General features: G+C 40.4%; 3 protein-coding genes and 1 pseudogene across 4 annotated transcripts; 2 read left to right on the top strand and 2 right to left on the bottom strand.

Annotated features, from left to right (window-relative positions):
• The first annotated feature begins 1,487 nt into the window (after positions 1–1,487).
• Positions 1,488–3,359, top strand: LOC120799374 (anti-dorsalizing morphogenic protein). Its single transcript, XM_040144497.1, has 5 exons — positions 1,488–1,782; positions 1,884–2,020; positions 2,146–2,268; positions 2,380–2,569; positions 2,935–3,359. Exons 1-5 carry the CDS (start codon positions 1,488–1,490, stop codon positions 3,357–3,359), a joined length of 1,170 nt encoding a protein of 389 aa, XP_040000431.1.
• A 10-nt stretch (positions 3,360–3,369) lies between these two features.
• LOC120798974 lies at positions 3,370–8,354 on the bottom strand (annotated as a pseudogene).
• Positions 8,355–10,694: 2,340 nt separating this feature from the next.
• cib3 (calcium and integrin binding family member 3) lies at positions 10,695–15,058 on the top strand. 2 transcript variants are annotated; one of them, XM_040144095.1, is made up of 6 exons: positions 10,695–10,745; positions 11,702–11,736; positions 12,178–12,289; positions 12,813–12,960; positions 14,635–14,830; positions 15,037–15,058. In XM_040144095.1, exons 1-6 carry the CDS (start codon positions 10,695–10,697, stop codon positions 15,056–15,058), a joined length of 564 nt encoding a protein of 187 aa, XP_040000029.1. The 2 variants fall into 2 exon arrangements, with proteins under 2 accessions (XP_040000029.1, XP_040000030.1); XM_040144096.1 differs by lacking the exons at positions 11,702–11,736; positions 12,178–12,289.
• Positions 15,059–15,767: 709 nt separating this feature from the next.
• LOC120798865 (ras-related protein Rab-8A) lies at positions 15,768–21,377 on the bottom strand. Its single transcript, XM_040143637.1, has 8 exons — positions 21,203–21,377; positions 20,531–20,591; positions 19,902–19,962; positions 19,712–19,789; positions 19,514–19,603; positions 19,325–19,390; positions 19,189–19,239; positions 15,768–18,913 (listed from the first exon to the last, which is right to left on the bottom strand). The coding sequence occupies exons 1-8, from the start codon at positions 21,324–21,326 to the stop codon at positions 18,824–18,826; spliced, it is 621 nt and encodes a 206-aa protein (XP_039999571.1). The 5' UTR covers positions 21,327–21,377; the 3' UTR covers positions 15,768–18,823.
• Positions 21,378–21,666: the final 289 nt, after the last annotated feature.

Here is a 21,666-nt window from a genome sequence, read left to right as displayed (position 1 = left end):
AAAGATAGTCTTTTAGACTTGACCACAATCTATAAATCAATGGAATCTGAAATAAATTTGAATAGGTATCAGAGTCAAACGGCCAGAACAACAACTTTGAAGAAGCACTGGAAAAGAACAAGGGAAGGGCCAACCAACCTTTCAAATGTCTCCTTAGAAAAACACACGTGCAAGCAGTTAATAGCTCCTTATTTTGATATCAGAGTGTGAAACAACACTTTTCTGTGACAGTTTTCTCTGTCATCTAAAGAGAAGACGTTTTATGGCTTGCTTGTGAGGTGCCATGTAGAAAAAAAAACTTTGATCTCTTAAATGTTTATTACAGTGGGGGGAAAAAACTTTTTTCAGTCTCAGTTTGTCTTTTGCTTGTGCGTAATTGTGTATAAAGATCAAAGGCACCAAATGGCACAATGCGCAATTTCTGAGTCTCCTTGGAAAGAACTGAGTTGGTTTTGAGAAATAATTGGCAAATAACCACGTTTACAGAGTAACATACACAGACTTTAGGTTTTTTTATGCTCAGGGTTAATATAATTAATTATCTAATATATAATACAGATATTTCTGGTCCTAAAATGGTGAAGGGCAAACGCACCCAAACTCAAAATTTCCCGTGTACATACCCATTATCAGTATAATATACTGTACCTAAATATCTAGGGAAATCACACTGTAAGCTCTATTCAGAACTTTGACTTATGCCAATCTGCTGTAAATCAAATAAGGAAAATAGTCTCTTTTTTTTATCGGAAAAAAGAGCAATCACTGGATGAAGTCACGGAATCCTCCTAAGCACCACATCAGCTTATGCCACACGGAGGGGGTCGGTCCAGTTGGGGTACGTCTGAAAAATAAAACTGCAAATTTAGTGATTATCCAGCTGGATAAGCAGTTATGTAAATCTCCCGAAGTGTAGCCTGCGACACCAGTCTCTTTATCTAAGTAACTGGTTTCCACCTAAGCCACTGTGCCCTATTATTCTAAATTAATGGATCCATTGAGGCGCAGTGAACCTCCCACGGTGAGTGCGCTTCCTCGGGAGATCAGCTCCAGGCTTATTCTGTTCGTGTTCTTTACATCCTTCAACCATAACGTTATTAATCGGAGGGGAAAACATGTATCCCACGGCAGCACACTCACTGGTCGACGAGCGTCGAGCCCTTTCAAAGGCTGAATTTAGTTTATTTGAGCCTTTATTGCCAGACGTGGAGACAATGGGCTTGAATGAAAAATACAGTCGGGTTCACACCTTGTTAACACCGCCATTAGTCTCCCTTTACATTCGCTGATTGGTGATTTACATTTGCGACCAAATAGCATCTTTACTGCTGTTGACCGAGGCTTTGGGGGCACTGAAGAGGGAACGGGGGCATTTGATATAAAAAGTCGAGCTTCCAGGGTCCTGCAGTTACTCCAACTCCAAGTTGCCGGCCGGCTGTGTGGTTTGGAAGACGCCGACGCACCAGGAACCTACTCACGCCTCGGAGATGTTGGTGTTTGTGGTCAGCTTTGCCACCTTGCTTTGCACGGCCGCCGCACGGCCTTCGCTCAACTACCTGGAGAGTCACTTCGCCGCCGAGAACGAGTCCGAGGAGGTCCGCTCCGCTGCCATCAAGAGACTGTTGGAGGTGTTTGGGATGGAGGACCCCCCTGCTATCCATGGACACAAGCAGCCACCGCAGTACATGCTTGACCTGTACAACACGGTTGCTGATGTGGACGGTGTGACCAAGGACCCGTATCTTCTGGAGGGGAATACTGTGCGCAGTTTCTTTGACAAATGTAAGATCTGATTTATGCATGCATGCCTTTGCAGCTGGCTACTGTAGGAGATTAAATATATAGGAGTATGTTGGCCTCTAATGGTATCTTTTTCCTTGCAGTGCGAAGTGAGCAGGTGGAGTTCAGGTTCAATCTGTCCACGGTTGCAAGAACAGAGAAGATTCTGACTGCAGAGCTCCATCTGTTCAAGCTGCGACCTCAGGCCACAATGACATTCAACAGGCATCACTTCTGCCAAGTATGTAAAAACCACGTAAACTGATCAAATCTGGATAAGGAAGTGTTATGCATTGAAGTACGCTCCAAGGCATCTCTCCCTCGGATTGTTTCTAATATAGGCCACATTCACTGTGTTTCACGCAGGTTAGCGTTTATCAGCTGCTTGACACCACCAAAACCAACAACACACAGGAGAAGAAGTTGCTGTCTTCTCGGCTCATCCCAGTGCACTCTACTGGTTGGGAGGTGTTCACCATCACACAAGCAGTGAGTATCCTCTTCTCTTTAAGTCCTGCATTGACTGCTTGAAGAAAAATACTGAGCAGGACGGAGTGAACTCTCGTGTTTTAACTCACTAACGTGGACTTCTTCCTGAAGGTTCGCTCCTGGATGGTGGACGAAGGCAGCAACCTGGGACTCCATGTGGTGGTTCAGACCCTGGGAGGGAGCCAGATGGATATGAAACTGATCCGCTTTGCCTCAGGACGCAACCACCACCAGAGCAAGCAGCCCATGCTGGTCCTCTTCACTGATGACGGCCGCCGCTCTGCTACTCTTGAGAGCACAGGTAAGACTTTTGACTGATCAGTTTATGCCCAGTGTTGGTAAAAATACGCAGCTCAGGTATTTTTTGCGGTCGTACCGCTGATAAGCAGGGGCGTAGAGAAGAATTATGACACCTAGGGGGAATCTCCGGCCCCCTGGTTTAAATTGATTTCAGTTTTTAATTATTCAACCAACCCCTTTTTTCGGATCAAGAGCAATTTAGGAAGATATAGCACAAAATATTTATAAATATCAATGGTACCTTACTCTAAACTCTAAACAGAGGACCTCCTATACCCACTTTATAATTTAACTTTGCATGAAGGGAACCTATAATGCAACAAAATACATTGATGTCTAACAAAAAGCTCTCCTTTCCTCCACCAGACCCAAACGATACCGCGGCCACTTCCAGCCTGCCCCATGCGTCCATGTCGGGTCCATCCTCCCGCAGCGCCCGCTCCCTGGACTACAGCGAGGAGGAAGGTGTGTCTCTGTCCTGCCAACGCCTGCCTCTCTATGTTGACTTTGAGGAGATCGGCTGGTCAGGCTGGATTGTCTCTCCCAGGGGTTACAACGCCTACCACTGCAAAGGCTCCTGCCCCTTCCCTCTGGGTCAGAACATGAGGCCAACCAACCATGCCACCGTCCAGTCCATCATCAACGCCCTGAAGCTGATCAAAGGCATCGAGACGCCGTGCTGTGTGCCAGACAAGCTCTTCTCCATCAACTTACTCTACTTTGACGATGATGAGAATGTGGTGCTGAAGCAGTATAATGACATGGTGGCCGGAAGCTGTGGCTGCCATTGACATCAAGTAGTCACCGGTGGTGGTGGGCTGCACAGATACTCATTAAAAACACAATGTGAATCAGGTTTTGGGACATAGACAGCCAGCTCCCCTATATAATTCAATTGCACCTAATGAGTAATGTGCAGACTCCTACATTACGACATTGTAATATATGTAAATATCCATAAATTATAATATATGGCAGTGATGGAAGTGATATCCTGTGAAAGATGTAAATGTGTATATTTTATCATTTCTGTTGTGAATGAATATACAGTCAGAATAAATGGTGTAAACAAAAGATTATAGTGTGAATTTATTTGCAAAGCAGGTTTCGCTCAAAAACGCCACATTATTCCTAGAAGATGTTTTTTGATATCCAAGTTGAAGTGTTGCTGCTTATGACAGAAAAACAAAATATCGGTATAACATTTTGTCAAAATTGTGCCGTCATCAACTCGCAATCCGACAACTGCAAGAATTAACCAAGCTTCACAATTCTTACTAGAACAATTTTTTACCTGCCCATTTCAAACAAAATCAATCATAATAATCAAAAATACATGCTCCATGCAGTTATATTATCAATTACAAGGGACTTTACGACATCTTATTGTTGACATGGGGATAACACAGGGTGTGTATTCCCTCCAAAAAAGCACCACTAAACGATTACATTGATCCCCGCAGCCTTGCTATTTTTAAATGTCATGGCAATTTCTCACAAAATGCTTTTAAATTCCTGAAAGCAGCTAAAATTTCATACATTTCATTGCCTGAAATTATCACATAAACTCTTTATCTTGCAGAGACTAAACGGAGGAAGAAACAGCGATTGTGCCTTGTGAAACATTTTCATAACTGTTCCTTTACATTAGGTCAGATCATACTGAGTTTTCAGGACTATTGTCAATCCTCACATTGTTTTAATTTCCTTTGAATTTATTCACACAAAATATAAAATGATCCTGAAATTGACTGGGTATATACAGTATTCATGTATTTTCTTCCAACTTTTACTGCAACATCTTCGATGAGGACTGTAGCTAAATCATTTGGGGTACCAGTAAGAAAAATGTTTAAGTTTTCTGCACAGTTAAAGGTGTTTGACCTTGTACATTAGAAGTAGTATATGGTAGTAGTTAATGTCCCTACCGGTGACATCATATTTTTTCCAGAACATTAAATAAAAAACTATGACTTGTCGCAGGAAGAACATAAAGTGAGGTTGTATCCTGGGACTGCCTCTCAGTCAGGAGGTTTCTCTCCAAGGATTCTTCTGCAGGACTCTGCAGCTTATGTCTGGAGAGATGCTGCACTACACCCACACCGATACAGTCACCCAGGACATTTGTGGCAGTCCTCAAACGATCCCTGTCCGCAATCATACAAGAAGTTCTGGGGTTAGGAACCTGTGAGCATGACTTTACCACAACCACACATACACGTTTAGGGAGGGTGATGTGTTTCAGATTATGTGTAACCTTGTGTTTTTGTTATCCCCAGACAAAATCTTTACGTAGTCCACCAAGAGATAATATGTGAATGTGTCTGTAATATGTAGCAGAATACTGGCAGTGTAGTCACATCGTCATGGTTATATAAACATGACAGGTTACTTCTCAAACCCTGATCACAGACAGACAGACAGACAGACAGACAGACAGACACACACTTACAAAATCCAGTCAACTGCTATGATGAACAAAACGCCCTCAAGGGGCAGTCCAACTGATGTCAACACAACCGCCATGGATACCACGCCGCCCTGTGGGATGCCTGCGGCCCCGATAGCTGCAACTGTGGAAGTTATACTGCAAGTGCATAATTAAGAGCAAGCAATAATGATCGTGTGCACATACACAGGAAACATCCACTCGATTCGGGTGTTATGAAATAGTAAAAAAAAAGAAATGATTTAATCAGGGTAATTTGAAAAGAATGGGGGAAAAAAATCGGCGATATTAAAATGACAGAAATGATCATCAATAAATATATATACATTTATCAATAAATAAGCATTTGTTATGATATTCTTAACCTGTTGTATGTCATTAATAACACATTAGAACTGGCTAATGTATAGTTTGTTAATAAAAATTAATTTTTTAAAAATTATTATTAATTGATATCTTTTCTATTATTATGTTATTTGGAGTGGTAAGAGCCGACTCTCGGGGGCGTCCTGGGGACTTAGTGGGTAAGATGCGTACATGCAACATCCCCTTTTTCAACACCATCCAGGGACCTTTGTTGCCTGTCATACCTCTTATTCTCTTCTCTTTTCCTGTTGGTATCTCTACTGTCACTGTCCCAGACAGACAAAATGCCAAAAAAGAACAGATTGTTTCTCACCATGAAGCTTCATGGTACGAATGAGTCTGCGTGTTCTTCCTGTGTTCATGTGGGCTCTTCCTCCTGTGACCTCTAGACCAGTACATGCCGGGATGTGCTCCGGCCTCCGATGCCTTTTACCCTCTTTGCCTTTGTTGGACAGTGTACGGTAGAGATGTAGACAGAAAACATGTGAAGAGAGGTAAATAATGTATCCCAAAAAAGGTCCCCTGGCCTGAATCAAATTTGAGATTATATGGTACACCGATCAGCCACCGCATTAAAACCGGTAACTGGGTTTAATGTTGTGGCTGAACGCTGTATGCGCGTTAGACAATTAGACCCCGAAGGCACCCTTAAGATGTGTTTAAAAGCCTTTAGCAGCATAAAGAGTGTCTGACACTTGAATATTACTTTTAGAGCCAGTCCTGTAAACCAGATTTTCTTTAATTTCTAGTGATCAGATGATATATCAATCTTATTTTATATTTTCATGTTCTTATTTTTTACTATTCACCAGCTGGCTTACGTTATTGTTGTTCAACTTATTACATAACGGTAAAAGAAATCTATCAGCCGTTGCCGCTGCAGTCTGTTATGTTTGGTATTCTTCCAAGTCAGACGCATCCGGACACATTTGCTTACAGGTATCAGCATGTAGCTTGTAGGAGCAGCGACGACTGGAAGTTCAACTCACCTGGACGAAGTCCCAAAGGCGGATGGTGAGAGCCCGGAGGAGGCCTACCACAAACCTGAAGGGGAGAGTGAAACAGCTGTGGATTACCAGACCAGTGATCACAGTGAGAGCACACATGGCAAGCTGGCGTCCTGTAACTCTAATGTCATTCAGCTTCAAAATCTGTCCTCCAATCAAGAGGAGGGTTCCTGCGGGGGAGTACCTGGGACAGAGAGGTGGGATACAGTAAAGGTGCTGTAGTATCAAACAAATCCCTGTAGGGGGCGACAGTCCGCGCGTAATTTTTGAACGACGATGCATTTTGATGCTGTGCCGCGGCATTTTACAAACAGCAGTGACTGACCCGAGTAGCTTGATCGCCATTGAGGGTCAAAATTTCAAACTTAAAAATGCGACGATTGCTTTATTTCGCATCCCCATATTGTGCTTACCAGACGACTTCGTTGACCAGATGCACGGTGGCTTTATGAAGGCAGTCGAAGGGGCCCCTCAGAGGTTTCGCCTCATTCCCCACGCTGCCCGGGATGAGGCCAAAGGCGACCCCCATCTGCGGCGCTCGCCATCGGAACTGTGTCATCTACAGGAGTTCAGGAAATGATGTTACAAGTCATAGTAACCATTCATGTTAAATAAAACGAATAGAAACAAGTGGTCATAATTACAAAGGACAAAAGAAAATAGTCTTATTGAACTCACTTGTTTGAGTCGGATTGACGACACCAAGACTTTTACTTTTAGAGTAAATAGTTTTATACTGCATAAGAGACAGAAGGCAATAATTTTTTTTTTTTTTAACAGTCATATAATGAAAAATCAAAAAGAAAAAAAAAGAGAAACCATGACCACTGCAGAGTTCACGCTTCTTAAACAATCTCCTACCAGATTTGAGGGAAACATGTTTCTGCAAAGGAAAAAAAAAAGGGGGGGGGCATAGATATAGATTAGCTTGGACTGGATACCGACATCTGACAACCCCCTTCTAACGCACACCTGATCAGATCCAGAAAGGCATCCACAGTCTGCACAGCCTCCACTCGACCACCAGGGGACACTGGGGTGTGCATGGGTGATTTCCCTCGGCTGGACGCAAACAACTAGGAGGATGCCAGTGAGCACAGCCATGAGGCTGGTCACTGTGTAATAGCAAAGAGCCTGGAGCCCCATTTTCCCATAAGCCTTCCTGTCCAAAGATGACACACCTGAAATTAAAAGAAGTCGTAACATATCAGTGCAACTCCATGTTAATTTTTGGGCTAAAATGTATGTGTTTGGTTGATGTATTTTGAAGACAGTAAATCTAAAAAATAAATGGAACCAGCTTTTCACTATGTTGGACATGTATTGTATATAAAGAGAAACATGCAAACATGCAAATTCAAGGAAAATATTTTCACATGGTAAACACACTCTTACACATTGTACTTGAGCATACATGAACACATTGTGCAGTGGTTTCATTACTTACAAAAATAAACCAATGGACATGTTACCAATGCACCTGTACACTTTAATTTGACCCAATACCACAGCCCTGCAATAAATCCCACCTCTGTGAAGCTTATTACCGTTGTAAGTTGTACTTAGGGGCAGTGTTGCTGTTTTGGGTTTGCATTATATTGAGAATATTTCTAATATTCTGCCCCCCTCAGCAAATGGTGCAATGTCTTTGGGCCCACATTCTCAACACAACCAAACATGCTAAAAGTGTGAGCACTCATTGTTGTTTTAAGACACATTACAGTAAATGAACATGGCCGCTCAGTGGTACATGTGGGACCCTTTAAATGGGATATCTGGGGTCATATTATTGTAGCTTCTTTGTATAAAGTTGGGACCTAACCTGTGATCACACTGGCGACGATGATAGGAAGCACCAGCATCTGCAGCATTCTCATCAGCTGCTCCCCAGGAAAGGTGAGGTATTTAATTTCCCTGTCCGTCATGTTCCTGGATTGCAGGGCAAAGCCCAGGCCGACCCCTCAAAGAAGTACATACACAGTTCAGTATGTCAGTGTGTCTATGAAATGGCCACTTCGTCCAGAAAAAAACAGTAAAGCCGGTAAATAAAACACTGTTGAAAAAGTAACATTAGTAAAATACTAACTCTAATAATAATAACAACAGGTGGTGATATCTCTTCATCATTATGCCAGTATATATAAAAATAGGGTTAACATTGTCATATTGACTGTTAACATTGTGAGTTACTATTTAAGTTAAGTCATCACGTTTGACAACCGCTCACAAAATGTTTCATTTTCAAGGAGCAAATCATTAATATTCAACTTCAACTGACACTATTTAACAACTTGACTGAACTCCGACAATAGCAGCTATAGTGAGAAGAACAAAAGCCTTTCCTCCGGAGAAAAACCTTTGACATCACATTTATTCTGGGGCAAAGAATGCAAACTCAAGGGCTCGGAAGTCTCTGGGCACGTCTGGGTATTGTTGACGTCTGTGGCGTCCACGGCGCTCAGCTCAGAGCAGGGAAGCGTCTCTTTCACAGACTGCAGGAGAAAAGACAAAGAGGAAATTCAAGGTCTCAATATGGCATTACAAAAAATGCAATATTAATGACAGGTATCCAGTGTAGTGTGAAAGTTGAAAAGGGAGAAAAAGAATGGAATTCAATATATTTTGTAAAATAAAGTACAATAGCACACACTGTTCGAGTCTGCAAGTCTTCAGAAATCAGTTTTAAGATGTAGTTAAAAAGACGAAATTAAAATATGAACCGATGATTAAAAAAAAAAGTGTTCATTTGCTGTTAACACCTGTAAAGAAACCATTGAATCATAACCTTTTAAAGAGCTGGAAAGGTCTAGAGATTTCCTTCTTGCCACTTGAACTAGCTTTGTTGTAAGTTCAAAACTAATATTATTTGTTTTATAGGTTCCTCCTCTGTTCCTCCCAGTCCCACAGGCTGTTAAAAGTCATCTCATAGTTTGCCTTGATTCAGCAACCACAACATGAAGCACTGGATATTGGGTGTCAAAATACACACTATCGAGAAATACTCACACCATCTGCTTGAATGTGGAAATGGAAATAGCACTGGGCTTTTATGGTTCTCATTTGGCAGAGCAGCAATATTTCAGGACGTACTGCAAGTCATATCCTTGTGAGAACATTAATTCAGGAGTATAAGCCCTCCGGGCAGGGAGCAAGCAAACATAGAAGGTTCAAAACAGGTGAAGGCTTGAAGAAGAGCCTCTTGGAAATCAGCAGCAAAGTACACATTAGCAAAAAGACCGAATACATTAAAAAATACAAAAGTCTTTAAAGAGTTGGGTGAGACGTGATGCGTGACGCAGAGCAGTGCTGCCCAGCCTTCGAGGCTTGTGACCCCTTAAAATAAAATCATGTCTACTTGTGACCCCCCTCATCACATGGACGGATGGATAAGGCCACAATTTTTTTGGGGGGGAGGCTGAATTAAATTATTTTCAGTACTTTATAAGATTTGTTGGTTTCACTGGTTTCATTTTGAAATGGCGTATTCAAAGAAGCCAGAGACGGTGAAAATATCCGGTGATCAACCGCATCGCCAGACAAGAACATCGGCGTTGTGTGATTCATTTAATACCAATGTTTTAAAACTCCTGCTTTCTACAATGTCTGTGCATGGCAATTAGTATGGTTAATGTTAGGGAACCTAATGTTCCCCTGCCATTCATGCTAAGTAAGATGGAGTGAGGTAAGGGTGGAATCTGGCATGTGTCCTGGATTTCTACTGTACATCAGCTATTATAAATTATAATGGCAGGATAAAAGGCAAGCGGGTAATTGAGTGTCTCAGGTCATGGTTACCACTCCCAGTTCTCTTGCAAAGTGAATACATTTTGGAATTGAGTTTTTAGGTGAGATATGTGATACCTCACCTAAAAACTGAACGTGAAAATATACTTGATTATTATAAACATGTATCAAATCATTAAGTTCTCTGCTATGAAAACCTTTCTCCCGTCAAATACTCTATTTGCCCACTACAAAACCCTGTCTCTAAAGAGTGTAACCTGAGCAGCGACCGAGGCGTTGGCCATAGAGTGGCACTAAAGGGGGTTGATACCACTTGGCATGATTCTGGACGACAGCCCTTGCTCATTGTCAAAGGGGCTGCTATTCACAATGGAGAAAACGATGAAATGCTGCCATTATAATGGGGACCAAAGGGCCCTGTGGCAGCCCGACACCTGATCTCCTCTCTGGCTCTGGCTTCCCTTTGTCCCAGTATTTCATATCTGACATATCCACACACCCTAAAGCACTTGATGTTGGAGCAGCAATGGACCTGAGGCTTGGCGTTTGCGCGCTCAGACATGGGGAATAAACAGACCATCTTTACAGCACAGCAGCTGGATGCCTACCAGGTCGGTGCCGGTCCTTTTTTCCTCCTGAGTGAGACCATTATCCTCAATCACTTTAAATGGGGCGTCTGTTATCGATGCTAACTACCGGCACCTGTAAACAAGGTTAAAGACACAAAAGAGGTTCTACGGCACATTTGTTTAGAAACAAAAAGAATATCCAGGGTTATGTGGAGTACCCTTCAGGGCTATATCGAAATAGGTCAAAGGGTTCCCTGATGGTGTTTGTTGATCTAATATTTGGTTTTTGTCTTTCTGCTAATAAAAGTCTGTGAAAGTTAGTGACAGGATGCGTAGCCTTACTGGCATATTTGAATTAATTGTGGAAAAATTTGAATTATGTAATCTGTCTGCGTATCAAACCAGTGGTGGAGGGTAACTAAGAACATTTACTCTACTTAGTTACCTTACTGTAGTACTGTACTAAGGTACAATTTGAGGTACTTGTACTTTTTTTTATGATCTATATCTACTCATGTTCTCCTTATTCTCCACTACATTTATCTCCCAGTTATTGTTACTTTTCGGGTTAAGATTTTACAGACAAAGTACACGATCAGCTCAGAAAATATGATGCATAGCTATAAATTGAACTTCCCAAAAATAAAGTCGTCAAAGTTAAGTCGGCCTTTACTTGCTTACATGTTAATGCAATGATAATAATGAACCAATAATGCATAACGCATAATGCTTACTATTACTTTTGATACTTTATGAACATTGTGTTGCCTACAAACATCCGTGCATTCTACTGCACTAACCTAGTTTTACTTTTACTTTACTATCAAAATTATACATGCAGGTTTATTACTTGTACCTGAGTATTGATAAGTCTGGTATTGATAAATGATCTGAATACTTCTTCAACAAACAGATAATGAAGCACCATAAGAACATCCACATCCCAATGTTCTTTGCAATAGTTGCACTTTCCTGCCATGATCTGTTTGTATTTGCAGGACTGTACATACTTTACAAGAAAAGAAATTCTCAGGTGAGCATAGAATTGTTTTGTTTACAGTGATATCAAAACAGTGCTAAGTCGTTTTATTTACGGGTCATTGCTGGTGCAACACAACTGACACAGCTGAATTTTGTTCTGTTCTGCACAATACTACACTGTAACTCTAAACTACAGTGTCAGGAGACCTGCCCTACTGTGGGGCAGGCTACCATTGAGATCGCATGAGATTTTAAATCTTGCTGTTGGAGAACTCTTCCAGAACTTTACTGTACTCATTTTTTCATCTTTCATTTTTGTATTTCATTTTTCAATCTCGTCAGTGCTTAGAGAAAGAAACGAGACTGCAGCTGAATAGCAGGAGTTATCTGAATCCTACTCCTACTACTCCAACTAAACGCACAAAAAACATAATATAGAAGATATCTGTAATGTAATTCAATATTGCAATTACATTTTTGAAACCTTTCCCAGACTGTTCTACCGCTATCGGGATTTGGCACCGCAGCTTGTTCCCCTTGACTACACCAACCACCCAGATGTGAAGTTACCATATGAGCTGATTGGCAGCATGCCCGAGCTGAAGGTAGGCCCACTGGTCCACGCACACCCCGCAGAACCGCGCTCTCCCTGTGTTCTCAATCCATAATTAATGGCCAACTAATCGACAGAATTCTTTGAAAGGTTATATGTTACCTGACTCCTTTAAACTTGAAGAATGCAGGTGGGTCCCTGAGGACACACTTTTTGAAAATAGGTCAATTATATGCCTCTGTACACAATGACACAATGACAGCAAGGTAAGCAGGTGTGTGACGCTGGCCACTGACAATGTCCTGAGAAAGGGAGAGTGAAACTGTCAAGATTACACTTTCCCTCATTCATTCTTACAAATTGTGACAGTTGTGTGGCTTTCTTTGAATTCTCATTTGAAAAACAAAAAACAGACTAAACAGAAATAAAAACACACAATCTTGTATTAGTCAACTGGAAGAATCAAATCCTGTTTAACAAGCACAAGTTCTTAGTTGTGAATGACGCACTGCACTGACGTGTTCTGAAAAAGGCTGTCAGACTTCAACAGAGGTCCCGGTGTCCCCTCTGTCCAGGACAACCCGTTTCGTCAGAGGATTGCTGAGGTTTTCTCTGAGGACGGAGAGGGAAACATGACACTGGACGACTTCTTGGATATGTTTTCAGTGCTGAGTGAGATGGCTCCGCGGGACCTCAAGGCCTACTACGCTTTCAAAATTTATGGTAAAATATCTGAAGAAGCGGTACATTTTTTATTTAATCATAGTGAGGTGTGCTCCTTTTTTATTTTGTTTTGTTGAGATTTGCTTTACTTCTTCAATGCTGGTGTCCTGTATGTAAATATAATAATAATCATAATTGAATATAACCACATTTTCCCTTTAAATACCTTTTACATTTTTTTCTGATATTATTAATTCCCAAAATGCAGAAGGGTATTGAAGTTGTAACCCTTCCTTTTGCCACAAACTTAGCTTGTATGTTTGATAATGCATTGTTCTGACAAATAAGGAAATATTTCATGCTTTATGTGGTGCATGGGCAGTCATTCACATACAAATGAATGTACAGTATGTTAACCAAAATAGTGACTTTACTTATGTGTGAGGTCAAATAAACCCCAGAGAGGTCAAACTCCGGGTTACACGCTTTTTAAGAAAACCTTTATAAAAGGGTTGTGCTGAGTATTTGTATTTAACCAGATGGGGTCAAACAGAAATAACTCCTAATTTCCTGCAACGGAATCAGCTCAAAACCATGTTTACAAGTAATTATCATAAACTTTGAGCTGTTAAAGAGGGTCAGGGGTCTCCAGGTCCCAATACAAAGATTAGGGTTAACACATGTAACTACAAAATAGGCCCCACTTCTGTGCGACAAAATCATTCATTCCCTGGTACAAATTTTAATTATGAACCACTACTTTCCCCAGTGGGTTTAACAGCAGTATCCGAGACACGGGAATCGTGCATTTTAATGGGATGCAAGTACTGTTTATGGTAACAGAGCATACATGGCGAAGGGTTAGGGACCTGTAAGCATGTGGGATGGTGCATGGAATGTTATAAATGATTAAGCAGCCCATTATAGAGACAAAGAGCTTGTCGAAGCCCAGTTTGTGCTCAGCAGCAGTGTCCCCCCTAATTAACAAACGATGACAGATGAAGAAGTTACACACACATCGCCATGGTCATGGGTCAAGGAAGTTTTTCAATTATTACTCAGACCCAGAGAGGAGAAAAAGCATTTAAGGTGACGTACTGTAAAAGGACAGTTGCATTATGATGAACGTGCATGTGCTCAGATACCTGAAACGACCCCTATAATGAAGCACTGCGTGTGTTTCTATAATCCATAAGGCTTAAAAAAACAACATATTTAGTCAAAGTCTAAAGTGTGGTTACATTGAAATATAGTTTTATAAAAGCTAAGTTTGCCCTTTCCACTTTGACAATAAAATCATGGTGAAAACTAATAATTTTTGATTTGTCTTTGGATAAAAAGTCAAATTTTAAATACATTGAATATAGAAAAAGTAGTTATTTTTATTTTTTCATAATTGATTAATCTTCCATATCCTATCATCAGTAATTGTTGGTCCATAAAATGTCAGAAAATAGTAAAAACATGGTCATTGCAATTTCCCAAAGCCCAAGTTGAAATTGGATCAAGAGTCCAAAACCTAGATTTTTGGTTAAATATCATCAAAGACAAGAATATCCAGCAAATCCCTACATTTGAGAAGCAGGAACCAGTGAATTTTAGGCATTTTTTTAAAAAAAAGAAAAAAAAAAGAAAAAGACTTTTCATTGACTATCAGAACAGTTGTTTGACTAATGGATCAATCAACCAATCATTTCGACTCCAGACATCTCCTTGTCTTCCTCTCTCTGCAAGACTTCAACAATGATGACTTTATCTGCAAGTCAGACCTGGAGAAGACACTGAACAAACTGACTCGAAACGAGCTGACGGAGGACGAGGTGAGGATGGTGTGTGAGAAGGTGATAGATGAGGCTGACCTGGACAATGATGGACGCCTGTCGCTGGAGGACTTCCAGCACATGATTGTCCGAGCCCCAGACTTCCTCAGGTAAGCCAATGACAACCACGTACGACAGGATATATAAGGAAGAGTAAACACACCTACATGAATACAAAAGAACACATTTCTTGAATATTTTGAATGTGTAAATGATTGTAATCTAATGTGCGTTTACAGTAGCTACTTTATCAATGTTTTTAATCCTGACTGCTAATGAGGAAATCAAACCAGAAATTTGTCATTTCTGTTCACAGCACCTTCCACATAAGGATATAAGGAAGAGAAAAAAATCATGTACATTTCTTACTTACTTATAGCTCCAACGGATGGACTGATAATGCAGCCGAATGTCTGGAAAGCAGAGAAATCCTGACATCTCTACCACAAACTACTATTGCATCTTGTGAATCATTTGTGTTTATTTTGTAATAAAAAAAAAAGAAAATGTAACTAAAAAACCCCCCCTAACGACTTTCACATTTAACATCCAGAGCAAACACTATGAGAAACTACAACTTGTCTTATCTTTAATGGGAGCATTACTGTAAACAGCTCTCATTTGCTTGCCTTGTACTAACACTCTGAGTCCACATCCAATCTTTCTTTTATTATTAAAGCTGCAGAAAAAAAGCACCAGTCATGGTGTGACTGCAGGTCTATGGAAAGCTGGAAGCACCAGCCAATCCATCCAGACAAGGCTCGTTAGTTATGACCACCAACAGTAGATTTCTGTGTTGTATCTGAAGGGGTTCAGTTATACCAGACTATAACAGAAACTCATGCCAGAACATTCCAGTGGGTCATAGCGGGCCAATAAATGGAGAGCCATTTGTCAGGAAAGCAGTCAGGCTCCATTGTGGGAGCATGGGCTCAACTGACGGTGTAGTTTCCCCTGACAGCCAGCAAAAAAAGACACACATGGAAAAAAGAGGAAGTTGAGTTTTATAATCTTATTTTATTAAATCAAAAGTACACATATCTACAAATTGTAGATAAATTTTCATATGGGTTTAGAAAGTACAGTACAATTTAAGTAGATCTCTTTTTAATGTGATATTTACAGTGGGTTTTTTTTTCACCTTTTTTCCAAAATGCATTGTATTATTCTCCCTGTGTACTTCACAATCAATGGAATGAAAATATGGCTGTAAAAAGGGATGTACAGTTTATCATGGCATGTGATAGGAGTCTTAAAAAAAAAAAAAAAAGGATATGATTTAAAATAAAAATCAAAGAGGGAGTATCGTTTCAGCTGAAAACGACACAGCTTGAGTCCCACAAAATTCTGCTCCCTGTGCTTCTGTCTATGACTTAAAGCTACAGCATCACTGGAATGAGACAACTGCACTACCTCCACATTTCAGCATCCAGGTAAATTTCACTCGCATTGATGTAGCAACGCAGCTTTCTACAAACAGAGCATGTCCTGTTTTTGGCTCAGTGAATGAAACAAAACACAAATAACAAAAAGCCCATACATTCAACTGTACAGGTCTCCGTGTATGTCTGAAAATTACATTACACAAATATGCACAGGTCCAAAATTCACAATGCATAGCTCACTTATGACAGAGCTGAGTATTAGCGGTTAAGACAAATGGTCATGGTATTTATGAGGTCCCAAATCATTCGATATTAAAAAGGCGCAGGCAAGCAAAGACAGATTCCCCCTTGATATTGTGCATACAGGAGCTTGATTTTCAGACTAGCAACAAATGTAAGAAAGGAAACATGAGGAACAACGGAAACAGACTGAGACTCAACATCGATGTTAAATACGAGGCGAGGGTACGTGTTTGCATCACACAAGTCTAGTTCACTGTGGCTCGTTCTGTTAATAAAATACTGGTTCAAATTTGAGTTACGGTGGTCACCTGTTATGCACACTGTGCCTCTGGTGCCACCTAGCTTTCAAACTAAAGGGCCACAGTGAAACACAAATACACAAGAAAATGTACAATAATACTAACGGGACCTCCATTAAGTTTAGGTCAAGCCAGCTTTCATGTAGGCCAAGAAAATATCGCTTTTAAACTATAGTTTGGCAGGACAGTAGCATAGAAACAGAGGCTCACAAATTCTTTTACAAATATGTATAGCTGTTGAAGTCGGTTAGGGCAACGTTTTTCAGTGAACTAATAGCAGGACAGTGGATCACTAGCAGTGAAACAGCGGAACAGGAGATTGAGTCATTTTTAAGTAGGTGCATTAAAATTTAGGAATTATGCCCATGATATTACCAAGACTCATTAGATCAATTAAACACTTTTAACTAAGTAATTGTATTGCTGTACTGCAAAACTACCACTTGGCACAGGCTACACACAAAACACGAGTTACTATTAAAGTGCAAGGAGAGCTGCTTGGATAGCAGGGGTGAAGTGGCTTACAGTGTGAAACCTCAAGAGTGAATTTGAGTTCTGATCAAATAACCAGAGATGTCATTTAGCTTGAGAGTGGGTAAGAGCTGCTACAAAACCTTCATGCAACTCAAATTAAAAGGTAACACTCTAAAATGGTCTTATTTAGAGTTCAAATGATCAGTTAACTGAGAGAAAGAAAAAAAAAGGGAAAAAAAGAAAAAAAAAAATCAATCCAAAAACTATTCTGATCATCGAGTAATTGTCCTAACCATCATTCTTCAAGTAAAAATACCAAACATTCGGTAGTTCCAGCCTCTCCAATGTGGGGATTTGCTGCTTTTCTTCGTCTATATGCAATAGTACACTGCAGGTTTTGGGGGTTTGGACTGTTGTTCTGACATTTGAGGAAGTCACCTTGGGCTTTAGAAAACTTTCAGAGGCCTTTTTCACTATTCTGTAGACCAACCAGTCAATTAATCAAGAAAATAAATTGCAGATTAATCAAATTTTGAAATAACAGTTTCAGCCATAATCAAATTAGACTGTACTTACCTATGGAGGATTAGTCAAATGATACAGCAAGTACTTCTGAAAATATTCCTAAATATTGCACTTACAAATGGATAGCAATGCAGCTTAAGCACATTTGCACTCAAAAATGTTGTATGTACATTTTTGAGGGCAAAAATGTACATACAACATTTTGCAGTAATTTACTAAGTGGTTGATACACCACTTGTGACAAGTGGTGTACTAATTTTATCGCAAGTTAGTAAACCACTTGTGACAAGTGGTGTACTAATTTTATCGCAAGTTAGTACACCAGAGAAGAAAAATGTCACCTCAACAATGTTCTGCTGATAATATGATATCATAACTTAATCCACAGGCAAAAACCTAGATTGTATTTTTAGGTTCTGTTTTGCAAAACTGCTTTTAAGCACTTAAAAGCTTTTTGAAAAGAGCTGGAGGCAATGTGTAATGATCAGGGCATGATGGCGCACTGTTTTTAGTCGCATCAATTAACTGTTGAGGACTGCATGGAAACAAATTAGCAGAACGCCCAACGGAAAACCTTCCCAACCAATTCCTCTCTGATCCTTGACCACATTATTCTTGATATGGTCCTTAACCGCTGAAATGAAAAGAAAGCATGTGCAGCTCTTTTTCACTGGAGTTCAAGCTTATCAGTCTCTGGATGAGATTTATCACATAAAAAGGGAAAAAGCACTAACAAAAATAGATCTAAACATCACATTTGTATTTATAATCCCAAATCCTTGACAACAATTAATTGATTTCTCATTCTCGGTTGTGCTACCCGCTGTATGAAATATGAGCACGTAGAACAAAGAGACTAACGTGAGAAGTAAGAGCCTGTCTTTTGTGTGATATGGAACATCTGGAACATGCCCCGTGTTAAGTCCTCCACCAGTCATGCGGTCTGACTAATGAAGACAACAGATCTCCTTATAAATGGAAGAGATGCACCACTGGAAGCTTTAGAAGAGGAAGAGAGGAGGGGAAGTCCTCCACTTACTGGGACTATTATGGTTTGTGTGGACTGCGAGGACAGACCATGGTTGGGTAGAAAGTGGGAAGGGGGAGGAAGTGCTAAGAGCACGCACAGTCCATTTATGTCCAGCCAGCTGGCAGCCAGTGCCGATGGCCTTGGATCTCAGAGTAGGCTACAGCGGAAGAAGCTGGTCTTTTTCTGAGGCTCTGAGATCTTGACTCCATGACTGCTCCCCTGCGGCGTGTTGCCCTCCTGCAGCGATACAACAGACAGACAGGTCACTGCTCTGTCAAGTAGAACTGTGTGGTGCAGTAGCTGATTTCTTCCCGTTCATGAACTCTCCTTCATATGTCTTCCTTTATTTTTCTACTACCAGAGGCACCTAGCTATTCATTTTCAGAAGTTTGGAATTTAAGAAAAGCTTCATACAATAAAATACTTACGAGCAGCTAAAAACTTACTCATTACATATATAATTTTCTCACAATGTGAAATACTAAACTGAATTATTAAAGAGTTCATCTCACCAATTTTGTGTCCATTTTTGATTTGATGTCTCTGGCAAGTGTCAAAAATGCCTGTAACACAAACAAATATACATGTTATCACATTTGTGATACATCTTTTAAGCATATTGTAACTCAAAGAAGAATGCCTCCTTACGTTTTCCACGTTGATGTTGGCCTTTGCACTGGTCTCCATGAACTTGATTCCATACTCTAATGCAAGCTGAAAGAAAGTGGTAGAGAATTACAAAAGTCTGATGACAGGTTTTTTTCATGTTATACCGGTATCTACTATCAGATATAACCCTCTTTCAATGTATTATTTTAACATCATCAAACTTCTCACCTTCTCCCCCCTCTCTTTGGACACCTGCCGCTTGTCATTGATGTCACACTTGTTTCCAAGGACCATCTTCTCAACATCAGATGACGCATGCTTTAAGAAAAGAGAAATTTAATAAAAACAAAATGCTACATGACGCCAATCAGATATTTGAAGAAGTAGTAAGCACATAAAGCAGGTTATATTTGGGCCAGTAAATACCTCCTCTATGTTCCTTATCCAGTTCTTGATATTATCAAAAGACTTCTCGTTGGTGATGTCGTAAACAAGCATGATGCCCTGTAAATATCAGTATATGAAATGTGTAGAGATTAATAGAGATCAAGAGCCATGGCCTCCTCCGAAAGTGGGGTTATGTTACATTTGTCCATCAATCCATACAAATAGTCACCATTGCTCCTCTGTAGTAGGCTGTTGTGATTGTCCGGAAGCGCTCCTGGCCAGCTGTATCCCTGGGGAAAAAACAAAACAAAACAGAATTGCGACATCTCAAAGTGTCAGATATCAGAAAGTTTGAGAGCAATATGGAATACCTTAAAGATCAAGGTTTGGACAAATCATGGGGGAAAGTTTCCATCACTTTTGCTCTACAGTTAAGCATGACAAGAACGTATCAAGAGGTCTGGGGAGGTTGGTTTGTCTATCATAGGCCTTTTCCAACAGTTTGGTATAGCAGGGAGGTATGAAGTTTTGGTATATGAGAGGTCAGTGTAGGGGCTGGGATTGGACTGGTGAACTTTATGGGGTATGAACCTGTGATTTTTCCACTGAACACAGAAACTACACATAAAGAGTGAAATAAATTTTGTTAAAATTACAATTAATTACTTGCACATTCGATTTTAAAACAATTAAATGACTTTTAAAGTAGAGAATATATAGTTTTAGATTGCTAAGGACATGTGGGCGCAGTAAGGAACCTTGCCTTGAGTGAAGTGTGCGCCACCCACTTTATTAACGAAATATTGACGAAACACTGCCATCTTGTCACATGTCCTGCATTAAGGCAGTTCAACTCACCATATTTGCAACTTTATCTTCTTGCCGTCAAGCTCTATTGTCCTAATCTTGAAATCAATGCCTGGAGGGATAAAGGAGGATCATGCATGTCATTCATAACGTTAGCTCGCTAGCATAATATAGCTGTCAAACATTGGCTGACACTGCTGTGACAAAACAAAAACAGAAAAACGACACTAATCAACTGCGCATAAACTGAACCGGGACCTTGGCTTCTTGTCACTACTGTAATATGTGCATAAAAGAATAACTGCGCGTTTATAATGTTTAAATTTATCAGCAATAGCGTGCTATATAACAGGCTTTCCGGTGTGTGCCAGAATGTAGACGGGGCCTGTTACTAACGACAGAGCTATCTGTTAGCTGGCAAGTGAGCCACCCGGCATGAGAATATAATAATAATAAAGAAAAAAAAAAACACATCTACGTTCTTACATTAACCTGGTACAGAACACAACGATGTTGACCCTTATCATCTCTAAATAACCATTTAATTTTATTAATGACATCTAATTTAAACGAATAACAGATTCTTTATCAACCCAATGACAAAGATAAACTACTTCCAGCCTTCAACGCAGCAGAGCAAGCATCCCGGCAAGTAGACGGAGCCTCTGAGACAGACCACTGGCGTATTGTAAACAGACACAGTTCACACCGCCGAGACCTTACCTATTGTTGAGATAAACGTTGAGTTGAAGGCGTCCTCTGAAAACCTGAACAGGACACAGGTCTTCCCGACACCAGAGTCGCCGATTAACAGTAATTTAAACAAATAGTCGTATGTCTTCGCCATACTTGATATTATTGCGGAAATCCCGCCCGGCGAAGCAGCGATGTGAATGTATAGAAATGACGCCTCCTGCCGGCGCGGAATCCACCTGCCGTTTATGTCTGACCGGGACCAGTGGGCGTTTACGCACCAACTCCTGTAAACTACTGACTGACTTCGAACTAACTACTAACAATGGTGCAAGGTTATAAGCTCGTTTAGTCAAGTAGCATAGGCCACTACAAACTTGAGAGATTTGTTGTTGAATATTTTCATTTTATGCTACTTTACACGTGTACTTTTCAGATGTATACTGTATATTATACTATTATACTACTATATATATGTGGTTGTGTGTATGTTT

The sequence above is a fragment of the Xiphias gladius genome, chromosome 14 (assembly GCF_016859285.1).
Source record: "Xiphias gladius isolate SHS-SW01 ecotype Sanya breed wild chromosome 14, ASM1685928v1, whole genome shotgun sequence".
Lineage (NCBI taxonomy): Eukaryota > Metazoa > Chordata > Actinopteri > Istiophoriformes > Xiphiidae > Xiphias > Xiphias gladius.
This window is presented reverse-complemented; position numbering and strand designations above follow the sequence as displayed.

What these genes read in the sequence shown, in the direction of transcription:
- cib3 (XM_040144095.1), top strand. Translation starts at nt 10,695, where the DNA reads ATGGGGAATAAACAGACCATCTTTACAGCACAGCAGCTGGATGCCTAC. An exon ending in ACAAGAAAAGAAATTCTCAG is followed by an intron (nt 11,737 to 12,177) that starts GTGAGCATAGAA and finishes AACCTTTCCCAG; the next exon opens with ACTGTTCTACCGCTATCGGG. An exon ending in GCAGCATGCCCGAGCTGAAG is followed by an intron (nt 12,290 to 12,812) that starts GTAGGCCCACTG and finishes CCCTCTGTCCAG; the next exon opens with GACAACCCGTTTCGTCAGAG.
- LOC120798865 (XM_040143637.1), bottom strand. Translation starts at nt 21,326, where the DNA reads ATGGCGAAGACATACGACTATTTGTTTAAATTACTGTTAATCGGCGAC. An exon ending in CCAAAGAGAGGGGGGAGAAG is followed by an intron (nt 19,391 to 19,513) that starts GTGAGAAGTTTG and finishes ACTTTCTTTCAG; the next exon opens with CTTGCATTAGAGTATGGAAT. An exon ending in CCAACATCAACGTGGAAAAC is followed by an intron (nt 19,240 to 19,324) that starts GTAAGGAGGCAT and finishes TTTGTGTTACAG; the next exon opens with GCATTTTTGACACTTGCCAG.
- LOC120799374 (XM_040144497.1), top strand. Translation starts at nt 1,488, where the DNA reads ATGTTGGTGTTTGTGGTCAGCTTTGCCACCTTGCTTTGCACGGCCGCC. An exon ending in GCGCAGTTTCTTTGACAAAT is followed by an intron (nt 1,783 to 1,883) that starts GTAAGATCTGAT and finishes TTTTCCTTGCAG; the next exon opens with TGCGAAGTGAGCAGGTGGAG. An exon ending in TGTTCACCATCACACAAGCA is followed by an intron (nt 2,269 to 2,379) that starts GTGAGTATCCTC and finishes TTCTTCCTGAAG; the next exon opens with GTTCGCTCCTGGATGGTGGA.